Here is a 20,266-nt window from a genome sequence, read left to right on the forward strand (position 1 = left end):
GATGTCAAAGACACTTGTTGCCATTTTCATAAGATATCAAAGACACTTGTTGTCATTTTCATAAGATGTCAAAGACACTTGTTGCCATTTGCATAAGATGTCAGACAGTTTTTGCCATTTTCATAAGATGTCAATGACACTTTTTGCCATTTTCATAAGATGTCAAAGACACTTTTGTCATTTTCATAAGATTACAAAGACACTTGTTGTTCATTTTTATAAGATGTCAAAGACACTTTTTGCCATTTTCATAAGATGTCAAAGACACTTGATGCCATTTTCATAAGGTGTCACAGACACTTGTTGTCATTTTCATAAGATGTCAAAGACCCTTGATGCCATTTTCACAAGATGTCAAAGACACTTTTTGCCATTTTCATAAGATGTCAGACACTTAAAGACATTTTGATTAGATGTAAAAGACACTTGATGCCATTTTCATAAGATGTCAAAGACACTTGATGCCATTTTCATAAGGTGTCAAAGTAACTTCCTTACACTAAATTGTATTTTGTTATTATGCGTTTTAAAAAAGTTTATTATTATGTGGTTATAAATATGCGTTGAAGACCCGTTGTTGGCCTTCACCTGTTGTCTGCTTCTTGGTCAGGTTGTTGTTTCTTTGACATATTCCCTATTTCCATTCTCAATTTTATTTATAGAACTATAGTAAATTGAGGAAATTGCTTCAGCTGTTGATGCTCCAGTTTGCCAAGTCGAAACAGATTTTTTATTTGGTATAGTTCCACATAATATATACTGATCCAAACCTCAAGATATTGACCCTCCCTATGCTAAAAACTTTTTATTAAATGCTCCTTTGGATTCAGATCCCTCTGAGGATTTCAGACAAGACACAAAGTTAATCACTCAGGGCATACTTCAATACTTCCTGACAGTTTTCTTTTAAGTTGTTCATGTGACAAAAATTTAAAGTCTAGAGAAAGTGTAATAATTTTGGAAAGTAAGAAGTAAATCAGTTACGTCATAGTTACACCTGTCAGTGTGTAAAGTACTTCAAGGGGCAAATCAACAACCTTAACATTGGTGTATTGCACATTTATTTATACTACAACAACAATAACAATCTACCATGCGTAACAACAATATTATATACAACAACAATATTCAGATCTTTTAACTGTCTGGAATTCATTTACAGAAATGAGATTATAACATTTTTGAGATTTTTGTATAAATTTGTTCCTAGAAAATGTATTGTTTAATAAAAATAAATAAATAACACAATTTGATCATTACACTTATTTCATCTTAGTTAAATGGTTAAATCACTATTAAAACAATGTCTGTATGGAAATTGAAAGCCACCGAGTAATTTAGTAAATACAAAAACTTTCATAATACAATATGTACGAGATTATTATAAGTCCACCTCAAAAGAAGTCTCATCTTTCTGCATTAAACCTATAAATCTTAACCTTTCATAGGTTTCTAAGAATAAACCTGTATTTAAATGTTAAGAAGTTTCCACAGGAAATCGATGTACTACCAAGATATCAACCTAATGTTAATAACAATACATCATACTGACTTAAAATGTAAAGCTTAATGGCATAAAAATTTAATACATCTTATATATATTGGAACTTTAGCTATACACATGACACCAAACTTTCTTTAATTCAAAGTTTTTAATGTCTGCCGACATATATCAATATCAATCAGTGGTGTATCCAGAACTTTTCCTAAGGGGGGGCCCGCTCCAGTCATGCTTTAATGATTCCCTATATAATCAACCAATTTTTTCCCACAAAAGGGGGGGGCCTTATCTCTAGTCTGGGCATATATCATCTGACAGTGTGACAAAAGCTGTGACTGTTAAAATAAAAATCCAACAGTTTCACAATTCTACTTAATACAGTTTCAAACACATTTTTTTTAGCTGTACTCTAATCTGAAAATCTGTTATTGTAATTCAAATGTTGAGTTTACTAGTTATCAATATATAATATAGTTTTCACCAACTAATGCTGCATGTATTGCTGGTGATTCAAGGTAACAAAGTATGCCCTGAACTATAAAAAGACCAGTAAAATAAAGACATATACCAAAATCACTTAGCAATTTAATACCTGACTTGACCATTGTTCCCCAAGTAAAATAGACTAACTTATAACTTAATTCCTAAATATTCCCCGGGGTTCTAACAACATTAGCTAATTACCATAACTACAATTTTACTTACAAGGCAGGTATCAGTGTAGTAGATCTTATGTTCTGTCTGGTAAAATGATGCCTTCTTTATGCCCAAGCTATTTTGGTTTGGAAGGCAATTTAACCCTTAGTTCTGCCCTAAAAATCCTTTCTAGATGCCATTTCACATTTTCATACAGTTTCTTGCCCAGACAACGATAGAGAGGGTGATTATGATGAGGTTAGGACTGAGGAGGTTTTATATGATACACATAAAACCAGATCAAATATAGAATTGAAAAATAGTAATGGAAATATATATACCAAACTTTATAGATGCCATATAAGAAAGTTCTGTATGGTGCACTATAATGGGAACTGAATATCAAGTATCACTTAAGTCTTATAAAATGTATTTTTCTTATCATAAAATATGATTTCTGATAAATGCAAAAATACATGATAACAAGCATGGTTAAATAAGCCAATTCTTAACCTTAGTAGGCTAAAAACTAATACATTATAGACAAAATCAATTTACCTTTTTACAATATTCTTAAATACCACTATTTAATACAGCAGTTCTCAAGATAAAAACAATCACTCTTTCATAAAATTTATAACTACATGTATTGCACATACATGACATAATTTAATTAAGTACCTGTTTGTTATACAATCAATACCAAGCAAAGTTGTGAATTAAACATATGTTTGTAAATCAAACTGACTGGGTTTTTAAGTATATTCTAAATTATGACATTTTCTTAAATGCTCAAATTTAAATAATGAACAATATTAAAGCTAGCACCAGTATTATAAGCTAAAATAAATCACAGTAAAACTACTAAAGAAAAGCACCAGTTAACAAAAATATCTTGCTGTAGTTAAATGTATCTGCTTATAGTCAATAAACTATAAGGTTTTACTTATACAAACTTATAAAATCTTTAGAATTAAGTGTTTTTATCTTGTAAGGTTTGAAGTCGTATTACCAGAATAAGGATTGTTCTTAGAGTTCATGTGAAATAACTGGATATCGACATAGTACAAAGTACAAAGTTAAAAGTTAAAAGTAGATGGTCATAGAAGCTAAATAAAAATAATTTAAATAGAGAATAAGTTTGATATAATTTAGAAACATGTGCACATCTGTTACCTGAATGAGATATCTGCTCTTGTCAGAAGGAATCGTTTGTCAAACTAAATAAATCCCCAATGTAGTACAAATGTTTTAGATGTGTCTAGTTGTCCTGTTTGGATGCTTCATTTATTGTTTGCATACAATGCAAAACATGTATCTCTCCATTTGACTATAAAAAGTACAAACAAAGACAAACGTCTGGAGTGTAAAGGGCTCTATATGAAAAAACAAAGACTCAAATGGCCTTCACCTTACAAATATTTGTTGTTTCCAGCACAACCTCACGACTTTTATTGCCTTAAAGTTTCAATTAAGCAAAACACACATAAACAAAACATAAACAGATTAAAACAGAGTTGTCATGGAAACAACAATGACATCTGGCCTAGCAAGCACTAATGACAAATAAAAAAAGATCTAGGTAAAGCTTATATAATATAAAATGAACTGTCAATTTATATTATCAAACACAATTATGAATAAAACAAAATTTTGAAACATTATGTCAAAAGACAAAGTACATGCACTTTATATTTTTGGTTCCTCAGCGTACATGGCGTAGATCATTAATAAACAGATTTACAAATTTCAGATATTTGGAAATTTTGCTATTAATTGTGGGTTAATTTCAAATATTCCCAACATACATAGATACAATAACATGTGTCAGTACTCTCAATACAAATATTGCTCACAGAAATCAGTAGGATGTAAACCTTCAAACAGATCTAACGGAACAAATGAAATATGATTTCAATTACTTTTTATTGCATATGTCATGCATATGTCATACATGTGTTAATGGAAAAATACAAAATAATTATCTGAAGTTGAAGTTTTTTTCATGTCTGACAGCATATTTTAGTAAAATAATTATCCGTTTCATTTCAATGTCCTATCAATTTAGCCATACAGGGAAGACAACTCTGCCATATTGTTTTTACCATACTTGTAAATATATATTCAATTTGTAAAATCAGATCTACTCGTATAAAAAAAGAAATGAATAAATAAGCTGTAAATCAACATCAGAATTTAACAGTTACAATTCATAAAATTTTGATAAATATTGGAGACATAGTTATTTAAAATAAGAAGGAAAAATTATGTACAATTGTTTGATTGCATTACAATCATATAGAAAAAAATCTTATACATAAAGATGCAAGTAAAATATTGATTAACACTTATCACATTTAACAAGAATCTCAGACACAGATATCAAATGACTTTTGGGATATGTAATACTATTAATTCTCAAGTTTGTATGCCTCAAATACCGATTTAAATGATATTCTTAGAATTTCTTTAAAAACAAGCTACATAACAAATAACACAATATTTATCTGAGACAAAGATTCTGTTTGATAACAACAATGAAAACAATATATCTTTACATAGAACTGTATAATAAATCTCATTTCATACATGTGTAGAGGTACCAAATCACGAACCTTATTCCAAGCTCTAAATAAAAGTTCCTTAATGAGTTCATGAAGCTTCCTCTCAAACAGCACCTTATCTATTTTCTTTAGAAAATTCTTGTGACTTGTTTTGTAACATTGACTTTCAGTGAAATGCCTTACATGTTAATAGCACCACTGTAACATGGCGATTGCTTATAATAACCATCTTACACTAAAATCTGCATGCCATTCTTAGTGATGTGATGTACATGTAAGTAGACAGTCAATGAAACAACTGATCATCCTTCACTGACAAGAGATTCTGTGCAGTAAAATATTTCTTTTATCACTAACCTATGCACCCTATTTTGATTCGTGAATGTTTTATAATGTAAATATTTAATCTTTGAAGTGAAAGCAACTAAAGAGATGACAAGTTTTTTTGTGTCAAGCCATAAGTCCACTATACAATGGACTTGCTTCACTACACTTGAAACAGGTTGGTAAACGTTACTTAATCAAATACACTAACTGTAATCAAACATTTTAGAGTTGAGATTATAAGGTTTGTCAAGCAGATACATGCACAGTTTCTACCAATGATTCTTTTATAATTTCACCAAAGTTCTGCCCGACTTCTGAAGAATTATTCCACGTCTGTGCTTCTGATTGCCCTTGTTGATTGGTTACACAATGGTTACCTGTTTCTGATTGGCTAGATGAGCTTTTGTCCAAGTCTATATAAGTTTTAACATCACCACAATTGACAGAGAATGGATCTTGATATTTCTCTACCGTAATGCCATCGGTGTATCCATTATCATGGTGGTTTATGTGTGATAATATGGCGGGACAAGCTTCAGCAATTTTATCACTGGTAGTGTTTGTCATTGTGGTATAACATGTGGATACCACACGATTTTGTGGTCCTGAATACGATGACATCCAGTTGTTAGGAACAACCCCAGCTGTCATTTGGTCTGTAACTTTATAGAATTGATCTGCAGAATTTAATGATGTGTACTTTTTTTCTGGCTGTGAGTTTGAAATGAATGAACTTTGTGGTGAAATATTGTTACTATGGCTACTAAAGTTTTGGTTTGTTTGTTCTGTTGTAAATGGCGTTAATGTTTGATATGATTTCTCTGGATAATCAACGTTTTCATATGGTGGGCTATTCTCTGTTGAACTGGACTCTGAATATGAGCTTTCATCTTCTTTGTAATTATATAAAGAAGACATACTATCAGTGTTATAAAGTTCATCAGATTCATTATAGAGATATACTCTTGGTAACACGTTTGACTGAGATTCCCGGTATTGTTGTGACTGATAGATCAGTGCTGTCCTTTGTTGTTGAGAAGCATATTGAACTTCCTGCATCATTACATTACACACATCTGAATTCTGACAGTCTCGACAACTCCCTAGTTCGTTGCTGTTAAATTCAGTCAAGTCAATTGTCTTTTGCTCATCGTCAGAACAATGTGCAGAGTCAACATCGGATTCAATTTTCTCTTGTTCTAATTCTTGACCTTTTTGTATTTTAGTAACTGGTGATAAATCAACTTCTTCTTTCTTATCTAACTGAAGCCTCATTAATGTATGAATAAAATGAGTTCTCACACGAATGGGGTTAAACTCAATTCTACCTTGTAGATTACCACAGCCGTCTTTACTACAACCACAAGGAAATGATAATCTATCAACTTGACACTGTATACCTTCCTGACTACAGGCACAAGTCTCAGGATCACAAAATACCTGACAGTCACACCCACATAGCTCACGTGAGTTACGAATGTCTCGGCAGCCATCCTTCTCACCACTTTCTATTTTTTTAACCCCTGACTGTCTAAGCAGAATGCGTCTCTGTCTTGTTGTAATTGGTGTCAGTACGTAATAATCGTCATTCTCAAAATCAGAATCATCTTCCATATCTTCCTCATCTTCATCTTCTTCGTCACTCCCCAGATATTTAGCACTTTTCTTTTCTTGTTTCTTCATTTCTTCAATCATCAAGGTGTGTAGTCTCTTCTGTTCCTTGGCATGGTCTGGTATACTAAAACTCTCTATATGACTATGCTTGTGTAACATGCCTGTAATAAATCACACTGGTTAAAACTCTCTATATGACTATGCTTGTGTAACATGCCTGTAATAAATCACACTGGTTAAAACTCTCTATATGACTATGCTTGTGTAACATGCCTGTAATAAATCACACTGGTTAAAACTATCTATATGACTATGCTTGTGTAACATGCCTGTAATAAATCACACTGGTTAAAACTCTCTATATGACTATGCTTGTGTAACATGCCTGTAATAAATCACACTGGTTAAAACTCTCTATATGACTATGCTTGTGTAACATGCCTGTAATAAATCACACTGGTTAAAACTCTCTATATGACTATGCTTGTGTAACATGCCTGTAATAAATCACACTGGTTAAAACTCTCTATATGACTATGCTTGTGTAACATGCCTGTAATAAATCACACTGGTTAAAACTATCTATATGACTATGCTTGTGTAACATGCCTGTAATAAATCACACTGGTTAAAACTCTCTATATGACTATGCTTGTGTAACATGCCTGTAATAAATCACAATGGTTAAAACTCTCTATATGACTATGCTTGTGTAACATGCCTGTAATAAATCACACTGGTTATAACTCTCTATATGACTATGCTTGTGTAACATGCCTGTAATAAATCACACTGGTTAAAACTATCTATATGACTATGCTTGTGTAACATGCCTGTAATAAATCACACTGGTTAAAACTCTCTATATGACTATGCTTGTGTAACATGCCTGTAATAAATCACACTGGTTAAAACTCTCTATATGACTATGCTTGTGTAACATGCCTGTAATAAATCACACTGGTTAAAACTCTCTATATGACTATGCTTGGACAAGGTGAACCAACACCTGAAGTGGTTATCGTGTGGTTGGGTAATAGTGGGTGGATACCTAAAGGTATTCACAGTTGTTTTTCACTAGATAAGTAAAATAAAACTTTCACTTTTAACTATACTAGAATCTTATTTTACTTTCACTTTCTATTTATATCTATAACATCATCATAACAACCTCTATTGTTCAGCGAACTACACAACTGCCAAATTTGTACTTCACTGTTTGATTTCATGTATTCATGTATAAGTTTGTCCTGAAGATGCCACCCTTGTTGGCGAAACATGTCGACCATAATAAACTCTTACCATGCGGTAGTTGATGGGTGTTGTCTTTGTTATCGTTTTAATTATGTCATTGTATAAATGAATGTGTAATGAGTAGATTTGGCATTAAATTTACATGCATATATATATATGAAAACACATATGACGAAGGGAAATGCTTACATATACCCTTTTAGAGCAATCCAGCTTGGACCCAGATTATGGTGAGGTTCCTGATGCTCATTGATTTTTTCTGTTCTTTGTGATGTTGTGTTGACTTGTTCATCTTTTTGGGTTTTTTTCCATGGCATTTTTAATTTTTCTTTGACATGACCCTGGTTCCCCTACCTCTTTTTAATATCTCTTTTCACAATGTTTAAATTGATGTTTTGCAGGTTACAATAATAAATTCCAAGTTAACAACATACATGTATGATTGGGAAGTTGGTTTTTTTCAGCACCAATAAGAATCTGATTGAACTTTTGAAGTGTATGAAAGTGACCATGTCCCCACTAAATCTACATTCTCTTCTTATGTATTTTTTTTAATTACAAATGCTTCAATCTTATCATTTTTTTAATGTAGTGTTGACATTTTATAAGGAATGACTCTTTTTTTTATCTTTGAAAATATAAAATCAAAAATGAGGTGCCCACTGATTCCTTATAATTAAATTCTTATTTACATTTTTAAAGAGTAAATTTGAAAATATGCTGATGACTTCATGCATGCAGTCTTCCAACTAAGCCCTTCAGAGTGAAAATTTCATATCTTCTCTCAATTATAAAATGGTTAAGTAGAGATATAAATATGTCATCCACTACTGATTAGGGGACAGACAGATGATATTACATAAAACAGATGTTTAAAACAAAAACTGAGTGTGTAAATTTTTGATAAACCCTCAAGTAAAGGAATTACAAAGTAAAAAGTAAATATTCTGATTTAGTTTTACATCTACACATTACCTCATCAGATATTAAAAAGAAGAAGCACAAGTTTTGAATCTTTAATATGGTAAATTTCAGTAAATTTCAACAGCTTAATCAAGTTCATTACATATATACATTAATTTGTTGTTACTAAAATACTATGAGAGCTAACCTCTTATTGCATGTATTGATAGATTGTCAAAAGATGTTAAGAAAAAAAAATTAAAAGAATATAAAAAGAACAATTAGGTCTTTTCTCATCTAGGGGATACATCCCATTGATACTAAATGATACCTCAATATTTTTATGGTAGGGGTGTGCCATTCTGGCCTAAAAAATGTACCAATTTTAATATACATGTAACACAACGTTCAGCACCTATAGTCAGGACCAGATCCAAAACTTTTTGTAAAAGGGGCGGGGGCTGACTGACCTGATAGGGGGCCGCTCTAGTCATCAGTGATTCTCTAAATAATCAACCAAATTTTTCCCATGAAAAAAAAAGGGGGGGGGGGGGATTTGAAACTTATTCTGAAGGTGAACTCTCATATTAATTCATATATTAGTTTAATTTATTAAATTTAATAAACAATTACCACTTGTGGATCAGGATAAAATAACATGTGCTTCCTGTCATCTAACAAATTTAATTGGAGTGACAGTTTAATTTGAAATTATGTTGTTTTTTTAAGTGGTGCAGATCATTTTGATGTGATTTCTCGGGCTTAGTTGCAAGACTGCATGGTCACACGAAAAAAATATGTGTATGAGCTCATAGACAAAAACTTTCAGCCAATCAGCAGACGTGTTACATTTAGAATCATTTTTTTAATTTAGAAGTCAACCTTTATCATTTGTTGACAAGCATGACAACCTGTAATTTATATTACTTACCCAGTGTGGAACCTCCTTCACTTGGAACACATGTAAACCCTTGCATTCTGGGAAAATAGTAGACAGTCACACCTTTGAACTTCACGGACTTCTTTTGACGTTTCTTTTTCAACATAACTAAAACAATAGTTTATAAATATACATGTACATGTATGTAAATGAAATCCTAGGGCATGTCATCTGACAGATAAAAAGTTGAGATATGCAATTTCATTTTAACAAATTGAATATAAATGTACATGTATATATATACCAGATGTTCACAATAGTAGCTTTCACCATCAGCAATTTTCCATTTTACCATGTATTTACATGTACAGCAATTTTTCAATTGTCAGTAAAGAAATAAACGATTTAGTTCTGTACAAAAGAGGTGAAAGCATTGGTTGTAGGTTATTTCAAACAATTTTCATTTCCAGTACTTGTTACTCAAATAAGTTTGTTACTTTTTAAATGTAGAACAGGATGAAAATTGATTCTAGTTGAAGTTGCAACAACAAAATCCCTATTAAGAAAATGGCTGTACAAAGTCAGGAATATGACAGTTGTTGTCCTTTTGTTTGATGTGTTTGAGCTTTTGATTTTTCCATTTGATTAGGTACAAATGTACTTTCTGTTTTAAATTTTCCTCTGAGTACAGTATTGTTGTGATTTTACTTTTGCCTATTATATGTGTCCATGTCATTATGAAGAATTGAAAACTTCTATAACCTATACTAAGTACTAACCTATAGATGTTGGAACATCAGAACTGCTGTTAGTTATGACAGAATCATACTGTGTACTTCTATAACCTATACTAAGTACTAACCTATAGATGTTGGAACATCAGAACTGCTGTTAGTCATGACAGAATCATACTGTGTACTCCTATAACCTATACAAAGTACTAACCTATAGATGTTGGAACATCAGAACTGCTGTTAGTCATGACAGAATCATACTGTGTACTTCTATAACCTATACTAAGTACTAACCTATAGATGTTGGAACATCAGAACTGCTGTTAGTTATGACAGAATCATACTGTGTACTCCTATAACCTATACAAAGTACTAACCTATAGATGTTGGAACATCAGAACTGCTGTTAGTTATGACAGAATCATACTGTGTACTTTTATAAAATATACTAAGTACTAACCTATAGATGTTGGAATATCAGAACTGCTGTTAGTTATGACAGAATCATACTGTGTACTCCTATAACCTATACTAAGTACTAACCTATAGATGTTGGAACATCAGAACTGCTGTTAGTTATGACAGAATCATACTGTGTACTTTTATAAAATATACTAAGTACTAACCTATAGATGTTGGAATATCAGAACTGCTGTTAGTTATGACAGAATCATACTGTGTACTCCTATAACATATACTAAGTACTAACCTATAGATGTTGGAACATCAGAACTGCTGTTAGTTATGACAGAATCATACTGTGTACTTTTATAAAATATACTAAGTACTAACCTATAGATGTTGGAATATCAGAACTGCTGTTAGTTATGACAGAATCATACTGTGTACTCCTATAACATATACTAAGTACTAACCTATAGATGTTGGAACATCAGAACTGCTGTTAGTTATGACAGAACTACTACTGTTGTCATCAATGTCAGATGATAAATCACCAATCTCTTCTATCTTCCTCTTCAACATTGTCACCTACATTCTACAAAAGTATAACATTGTCTTTATTCATTATATCTATGCATACTGTAGTACATTTATTTATTTTCATTGATTTTTGATAAGTTGGTTCTGCAAAAGTCTTCATAACATATTTAATATGTATACTTTGTTGAACATCTAAATTCATGGATTACATGTACAATGTAGATGTATTCATGTAATACACAAAATATGGTACCCTTTACATGTGCCCCCCCCTCCAAATTATAATTTGTGACAAATAGTAATGAATCCAAGGTAATGGGCACACACAGCTTTTAATAATATATATTTAACATAGGTAAATATATATGTACAATGTAGTAAACAGTGCAGTACATGTACCATTTTTAAAATGATTGATGGATATCAGTACAGTTAATTACCATTAAATTTTTCTGTGAAATAGTACGAAATTAAAAAAAAATATTCTGAATAGAAGTTACTTTCCAATTGAGCACGGTAAATGTTAAATGGTTGCAATCAATTGAATTTTTGAACATCATACAATGCTGTCATTTTCTGTTCACTCTCCAGATGCATGTCTATCTTCAAGTAATATATGTATATGATTATCAATATCCAGGTTATCAATAGCAAATCTTTAAGGTGAGTCCTCACTTATATTGAAATAATAATAATAAAAATTCTTTATTTTAAGAGGCTTTCACAGTTAGCTACAAAACTTATTTTCATTGAGGCCCCCAATTGTGACTTCCCAGCCAATTCATCTATAGTATGTCATGGTGTTTAAATATAAAGTCTTAATTAATATTGGCTTCTTGGGCTTCCACAGATGAATGCAATGATTGAACTCCTGACCAGATATCTATATATAGTCTATTCAAAACTAGAGATTAAGTTAATATCAATTTTAATTCACATTTTCTTATTTTTTTCCCCTATTTCAGTAATTTTCTAGATTGTTTAAAAATCCTTGCATCTACAACAGTAGATTAGATCAATAAACATACACATTTGTACAATCCTATACAAATGTTAGATCACTTGTAAACTAACCCAATCATCTGAAAAATACAATTACAATGACAGAAATGTCCAAACAAATATTGTACATGTATCAATTGTTTGATTGCAAAATGGGATATAATCTTCAAATTAAAACCATGTGTGATTGCATAATTTCAATAATTCACAATTTTCCTAATTTATTCTGGGAAAGTTCTTCTGTTTATTGATTTTTCTGTATTTACAGAACAGTTTGTTACTATGGCAATCTTTAATTATGATGTTTGATGACATACTTAAGAATTCTAAAACTGGTCATTTTCAAGTGTATAAAAATGTGTAAATGATGACTTTATGTGGATTAAATTGGTTGACCAAACGGTTTACCCTTGCTTCACAGTTGACATTCTTTTCCTTTCAATACCCAAATACACCTAGTTTTTATATGCATAACCCATCTCTAGCTTAGAGAAGATCAAATTCAAGTCCATTTCGATCCCATCCATGGCCAAGACAATACTAAATTAATAAAAGTTAAACTGCAAGCTACTGCTCACTGATGATATCATACCTCCACACATATTTTGGTGAACAGAAAGTTGTTGAGTGATGAATCTGAAAACGCATCACATGGAATAGCTGACTTATACAAACACTGAAACCAAAGGAGCAGGTTCCGTAAGGGCCGATTTTGGCCTCAAATTTCAGGTTCATCTAACGTAAGTTTTTTGCACTTTTTAAACACGTGTCTATTTCAATTGATTTGATTAGTTTATTTGAAAGATTTTAACTGATTTAGTCATTAAAAACGCTCTGATTCAAGCTTAAATATGAAAAATCTATCAAATATGCCAAAAAGCAACACTTTTCAGATGATTTTTGTCAAAAGTGGCGGCATCCGTGTTCATCCTCAACCTTAATATATGTTTTGTATTATCATCAAATACAACTTACATTTCAATATTATGAATGAACACGAATGCGGTCACTTTCATTTTAGACGGAAACCTTTTTTTGCATTGTATTGTCAAAAACAGCTCATATTTAAGTAGCAGAAGCATTTTACTTTCCAAAATAAAGCTTAAAGATTACATTTTCACAATTTTCTAAAACTGTTATATTTTGGGGCCAAAAAGGGGTCTTACTGAACCTACTCCTTTCAAAAATCCTAGTAATGTAGTTCATGAGAAAGATACAATGAAATATATACATGGGATGGACTGACAGAAGTAAAACAGTATAATCCCACTTTGTTTAAAGCTGGGGTATAATAATAAACCTTTGATATAAGTTTCATGAAAATCTAGCAAGAATTTAACACATATGAGAGCTTCAATGATGCAATTACCCATATAATTAATATTTCCAAGTTTCATAGCTACAGGGTTCTCACTAAGGATCTTTGATGGTAAGTCCAGGGACTCATCATTTTAGGCCATGGTGAGTCAAACAGTAATATGATATGTGTGTTCAGTTTATACAAAATATTTCAATCTTGGACACACCAGTTTTGAAAATGGTGAGTCAAGGACTCATGGACTCGCCTTAGTGAGCTTTTTAAATAAATGGGGATTATACATGTATGTCTATGGGACACAGGTGATGCCCCTGCTTGCATGTACATGTATCATATAAAGTTAAAAAGGGACATCACCATGATAACTGAAAAAAGTAAAAGTGAAGCTATCCAAATTTGTACTTGATCAGAGTTTTGTGGCAATGACAATTGTATATAAGTCTTCAAACATTTGGTTGAGGAAATCTGAAATTAGAGAACAGAAACGAAAAATTCAGCAATTTTTTCATTTGTAAAGTGGCATGACTTTATATAGCTAGAACGGTTAAAATGATGCCACCAAAATTTAAATTAGATCTATGTTTTGTTGTAGTAACCATTTTGTGTAAGTTCATGGCATTTGGTTGAGGCAAACAAAAGTTAAGAGAACAGAAACAAAATATTCGGCATTTTTCCATTTGTAATGGAGCATAACTTATTAGAACAATAAAAGTGACACACCACGAAATTCAAACTTAATCTGTATTTTGTGGTAATAAGCATTGTGTATAAGTATATACCATTTAGTTCAGGCAAATTTAAGTTAGGAAATGGAAAGAAAAAATTAGCAATTGTAAAAGAGCAAACTCTAGTTTAAAACAGTTAAACATGTTAAAGTGAAGCCACCAAAATTTAAAAAATGATTCCTGTATTGGAGTTATAAGCATTGAGTATAAGTCTCATAACATTTGGTTGAGGCAATCTAAAGTTAGAGAAAGGGAACCAACTTTGGGATACACAGACGGGCGAGGGCACATGCATAACTTAATGCCCCCTCTGCTAATGCAGGGGCATAAGATAATGATTGGAACTGATTTTGGTATTTGTAGTGTTGATAATCAAATTGTAATAAAGAGATGAAGTAGGGTGGCATTGCCAATGAGACAACTATTCGATCTAGAACACGATTGTTTGCCGACGACACAATCATCTATCTAACAATAACATCAGATGCAGATACAACAACACTGCAAGAGGATCTGAACAAATTATCAGACTGGGAACAACGATGGCTCATGAAATTCAACGCAGACAAATGCAATGTCATGACCATCAGCAAGAAAAGAAATCCAATCACAAAAGATTATATCCTTCATGGCCATGTACTGGAGAGAGTATCGGATGCAAAATATCTTGGAGTTACAATCAGCTCAGATTTAAATTGGAGTACTCATGTACATAATATCTGCCAAAAAGCAAATAAAACTATTGGGTTCTTAAAAAGAAATCTTAACGTCAGCAACAAACAACTGAAAGAAAATGCATACAAGTCATTAGTCAGACCACATGAATATGCAAGCGCAGTTTGGGACCCCCATCAACAGAACAACAAGAAAAAAATTGAGATGGTACAACGCAGAGGGGCTAGGTATGTTACCAACAAATACCGTAACACATCATCAGTAGATGCCATGATAAATCAACTCGAGTGGCAACAACTAGAAGAGAGGAGATCAACAACAAGGATGTGCATGATGTACAAAATAACTAACTGCCTAGTTAATATAGATGCAACATCTAGGCTTATTCCAACAAACCGAGCATCAAGAACAACTCGGACTGGATGTTTCCAGGTTCCTTTTGTAGAACGGATATAAGGAAAATGTCATTCTATCCAAAATCAATACGGGAATGGAATGCCTTACCACTTTCCACTATCACCGCCCCGAGTCTTGAATGCTTCAAGGCTCAGCTAACAAAATAGACATAATCACTTGTTTTTAATGAGCACCTGTATATAGGATTTTAACTTTCACAAAATGTAAATATAATTAAATTTTCTTTGGACTTTCATGCGCAACACACAGTGGCAGAATAATCAGACAGTTGATTACGGCCGCTTAACTGGAAGAAGAAGACTATGTGTATCAACTAAAGGATCTGCATGAATCCTGACTTGGATTTGGTATACTTCGTAAGTATATTAAAATATAAAGAGTTTTGACTTTCCAAAGGTAAACATTGTAAAACACCACAACTAATAATTTCTGAAAAATTGAGTGGAAACATCCTATAGGCACTGAAGCAGTTGCAAAGGGCATATGCATTTAAGAGCTTTAAAGCAGCTCTCTAATTGACAGATAATGTAATTAATATACATAATATATGTACATGTACACTATGCCTTCTTTGATTTAACAAGAGTTAATACAGTTAAGAACACATCTGTAAGCTTCAGTTGATAACGGTTAAAATCAATTTAAACACAAATATTTAAATCTTATCATAATTTAATAATGTATATTATTGGAGAATTTTGTAGAGATTCCTTTGTCCCCGGGAAGACTAAAAATCAATACATCAAATTTTCCATTAATCTAGCTTGACAATATATGTCATCCTTTTACTATACGAAGTATATTCTCATGAAAATGATCTCTTTTATGAATGAATGTGTATCAGGTTATAATAAACAGAAATATGAAACTAATCATCATGATTTCACCATGCGTTTTTTTTCTGTATTCCGAGTATTTTTTTTTAACTCACCTGCGACTTACAAGAAAAAAAATCTGAATCAAAACAGAACACGTTATTATGTTATTTATAGTACAGTTCTGTACTTTTTGCTGTATACATTCGGTGGATAAGTAATCACTTGTAATACATTTGTGTACATTACATCTCAGTCGACCATAAGTAGCCTAATCACAAATCCGTACTTGTTTCATTCGCCGTTAAATAGGTCTAAGACTATTTGTTCGGTGCATTTTGCGTGGTTCGTTGATTGTGCTTCACTGTATTTTTGGAAAACATTGAAATAAAATAAACTTTGGACAACAATTAATTGCTCATAAAGAATGTGAAAGGTTTTGTGTTCATGGTAAGATTCCTCCGCATTTGAAGAAATGCCAAATATCTCGTGACGTCATGCATCTATCGGACAATTTTTGATAAAAATAGCAATTAAAAAAAAACAGCTATGGATAAAGGATTTTCGAAAGACTCCTGATGGTACTAATTGCACATGTTTATGTTAATATTAAATAGATATACTTTTAAAGTATCCAATTTAAATCACGAATTAAAAGATAAAGACAGTCATTCATCAAATAAATATGATAGCTCTCCAAAAAGCTTGTCTGATCTATGAGGGTTGGTCATATGTCAAACGGTCATTCTCAGATACCGTTAGCGTCTAATTGGTTTTCCCGTGATTCGTTATAATAGAATAGAATATTTTATTTACCAAATTAGGGCCCCAGGAGGGCATATCATACAGACAATATTATTATATTTGCAGATGACATTTTGTTATTATCTGAATACTCCTGAAGGTTTACAGAACTCTATAAATAAACTAAATTCTTATTGTAATAAGTGGCACCTCACAATAAATACACAAAAAACTAAAATAATGGTCTTTCAACAGAAAAATATTTTATATAATAAATATGATTTTTACTTAAATGGTGACAAACTAGAAAAAGTTTTAAAATATAAATATCTTGGAAATATAATTGAAGCATCTGGGAAATTGACTTCATCACACACTGAATTGGCTAAGAAAGGTACTAAAGTTTTGTTATCTATTTTTAAGTATCTTTCTCCTTTAGAAAATGTGTCTATAAAACTATACAAAAAATTGTTTGAATCACTAGTTAAACGGTTAACCTATTCTCATGTATAACTCTGAAATTTGGTATATGGATTTTTATGAAAAAATAATAAGAGCTGAAAGACGAGCACAAATTAAAGACATGAGTAAATTTGATATTCTAGCAATGATTGATAGTAGCCAAGTGGAGAAGACACATTTAAAATTTTGCAAATATATACTGCAAGAGCAGAACTAGCTCAGTATCCCATAGATGTCTTTTATTAAAGTACAATCATTGAAGTACTTAGCAAGAATTTCTAGTGATGAAAATAACCCTTTATTATATGATGCTTTCTGTTTATCTAAATGGCTTAGCACTAACGGTATATTTTCATGGTTCTCATATGTAGAAAATATAGCCAATATAAATAAATTAGACATAAATAAAATAGAGGATATAAACTATAAACAAGAGAAGAGTTCATTCTCAAAAAATATTAAAAAAGAACTAAAAGATAGCTTTGAAAATATTTTCTTTGGAAAATTAAAATTAACTAATGAAACCAGTAAAATATTCTTGTACAGTAAAATTAAAACAAAATATGAAATAGACAAATACATTTCTAACAATAGTTTTGAAAATAGAAAATTATTACGTAAAATGCAAGTAAGTGACCATTTCTTGGAAATAGAGAGGGTAGATATAAAAGAATTCAAAGAGAAAATATAATATGTAAACATTGTAATATAAATGCGGTTGAAGATGAATCCCACTTTTTCTTAAAATGTAAAATTAATAAATCTTTACGTAATCAGCTTGAAAAAGATATAAATAATATATGTCCAGAATACTTTAAATTGTCTGAAACAAATAGATTACAGTTAATTCTATCTTCATTTGATATTATGCAGCTTACTGTTCCATTCATTAAAAAGTCATTTGCACTGAGGGGAGTGGACACAACGCCTGCATAAATATTACTGTTTTACCACTTTATATATGATGTTTAATATGTTAATTTTCTATTGTGTATAGATATATGTTATTAATATCAACTTCACTTTTTAAAAACATTTATCATGTATAGTTATGTGTCTTGTCACTTGTGTATACATTGTACTATGTTTGCATTTTAACCCGTCAGGGTTTCATGTTTTTTGCAATAAAGTAATAAAATATATTGTTTTATATTGTTTGTATATGCCTTCAACCCCCAGTAGTACTGCAACCAGAGTTCATTTTTTAAAACTTTAATGGTCCGGAAGAACACACACCTAAATTATATATCGATGGAAAGAGGAAAACGTGTACAATAAGAAAAGTTGGGTCGTAAAAATCCAGAGTGGTCACAATTTTGTGAAATTGAGGTCAAAGGTCAGACCTAAAAATATCAATATTTCAACCACAAGGACAAAAAGGAGAAATATTCTGATATTTATTCAATAGAATGCTACAAAAACGATTCAATCATAAGCATATGATATAAACGATGTTAAAACGACAAATTTGACTACTTATATGAAGAGTTGCCATTACAAAATGGCGTTGATTTGGAACCTTCTGATTTTTTTTCCATTTAAGACATAACAAAAGAAGAAGTGGCCTTGACCTTTTCACATCCATAAACTTTCATATTGTGTATAGTATTTCACTATAGTATATTACAGAATTATTTTCTAAAGTTTAAAACACCACTTTATCAAATTATTTCAATATTTTTTCTATCTTTGAAAAAAACAAAATTCAAGCGCTGAAACAGTGTTTTGAATTTTGCATCTTAAAGGTTGTGTATTTTGTGAAAATTAGTATCTAGTTATAGATAAATACATATTGTGTTTTTGCAAAGTCTGGACAGAGCAGTTATAACACAAAATATACTATAGTCACCCGAGGCGAATGCGAGGTCCCTTTTTTATAAGAACAAGTTAGGCGCAGGACAGAGTTTGTTCAAAGCAAACACAGTTTTTGAGTACAAATGCTATCTGGAGCGTAAATACCGTCATGATTCGGTCAAACTCGTCAGATATAGTCTTACCTTTGCATAGGAAACACAAAAGAAATGTGAGTACAAAGTTTCGATCAATGTTCGTGACCCATATTTCCATATGCATATGCATGATGTATCTGTACTGCCAATCCCAAATGTAATGGGGCGAATGTTGCTACAGAAACGATTGATTTAAATATTTAAAATGATTTTAAGTAATAGCCATACGTTTACGAATTTTTGTTATCTTTAGGGACAATATACGGTTCAGAAGCGTCTTTGTGTTATTTTTCATCAATTAACTAACAAATGAACTTTTGAGCCTAGGCTCCGTGTTGAAGACCGGACCGTGACCTTTAATGGTAGCATTGGCACACATATAACATCTTCCTATATCTATTAACAAGCTATGCGAGCATCCTTTCCATAGAAATACCAAAACGAGGACATAGCTCATAAGAGCACTGGTGGCAGGGTGAAGTAATTGTTCTTCTTTTAATGTATCCTTGATATTTTCAGACACACCTTGGTGTAATTCTGAAAGTCTTAACATAGACTTCAATTTTCCTGCAGCAGATATGGCATCCCCTAAATTGAGTTCAGAGCTAAACTCTATATTTCATATCCCTTGGCCCCACTGTGTCTGAATTGTAAGGTGTCACAATATCTAGTTAGTTCTGGAGTTTGGCAGTTTGGTAAGCATCAGAGACAATTTTGGATAAAACTGATCGGTACATATAGAGGCTGCGTGCTACATGAGAAAGGCTTTTTCTTATGGAAGAACAAATAACATCACTAACAATC

At 31.6% G+C, this 20,266-nt stretch overlaps 1 protein-coding gene across 2 annotated transcripts; it reads right to left on the reverse strand.

The window, feature by feature from the left end:
• Nucleotides 1-1,044: 1,044 nt before the first annotated feature.
• LOC139502404 (uncharacterized) lies at nt 1,045-16,609 on the reverse strand. 2 transcript variants are annotated; one of them, XM_071291851.1, is made up of 4 exons: nt 16,435-16,609; nt 11,289-11,410; nt 9,731-9,847; nt 1,045-6,803 (listed from the first exon to the last, which is right to left on the reverse strand). In XM_071291851.1, the coding sequence occupies exons 2-4, from the start codon at nt 11,395-11,397 to the stop codon at nt 5,275-5,277; spliced, it is 1,755 nt and encodes a 584-aa protein (XP_071147952.1). In that variant the 5' UTR covers nt 11,398-11,410; nt 16,435-16,609; the 3' UTR covers nt 1,045-5,274. The 2 variants fall into 2 exon arrangements, with proteins under 2 accessions (XP_071147952.1, XP_071147951.1); XM_071291850.1 differs by having other exon boundaries at nt 16,424-16,609.
• Between the last annotated feature and the right edge of the window lie 3,657 nt (nt 16,610-20,266).

Source organism: Mytilus edulis, chromosome 14 (assembly GCF_963676685.1).
Source record: "Mytilus edulis chromosome 14, xbMytEdul2.2, whole genome shotgun sequence".
NCBI classification, from domain to species: Eukaryota; Metazoa; Mollusca; class Bivalvia; order Mytilida; family Mytilidae; genus Mytilus; species Mytilus edulis.

What these genes read in the sequence shown, in the direction of transcription:
- LOC139502404 (XM_071291851.1), bottom strand. Translation starts at nt 11,397, where the DNA reads ATGTTGAAGAGGAAGATAGAAGAGATTGGTGATTTATCATCTGACATT. An exon ending in TGATGTTCCAACATCTATAG is followed by an intron (nt 9,848 to 11,288) that starts GTTAGTACTTAG and finishes CTATTGTTTTAG; the next exon opens with TTATGTTGAAAAAGAAACGT. An exon ending in TGAAGGAGGTTCCACACTGG is followed by an intron (nt 6,804 to 9,730) that starts GTAAGTAATATA and finishes GATTTATTACAG; the next exon opens with GCATGTTACACAAGCATAGT.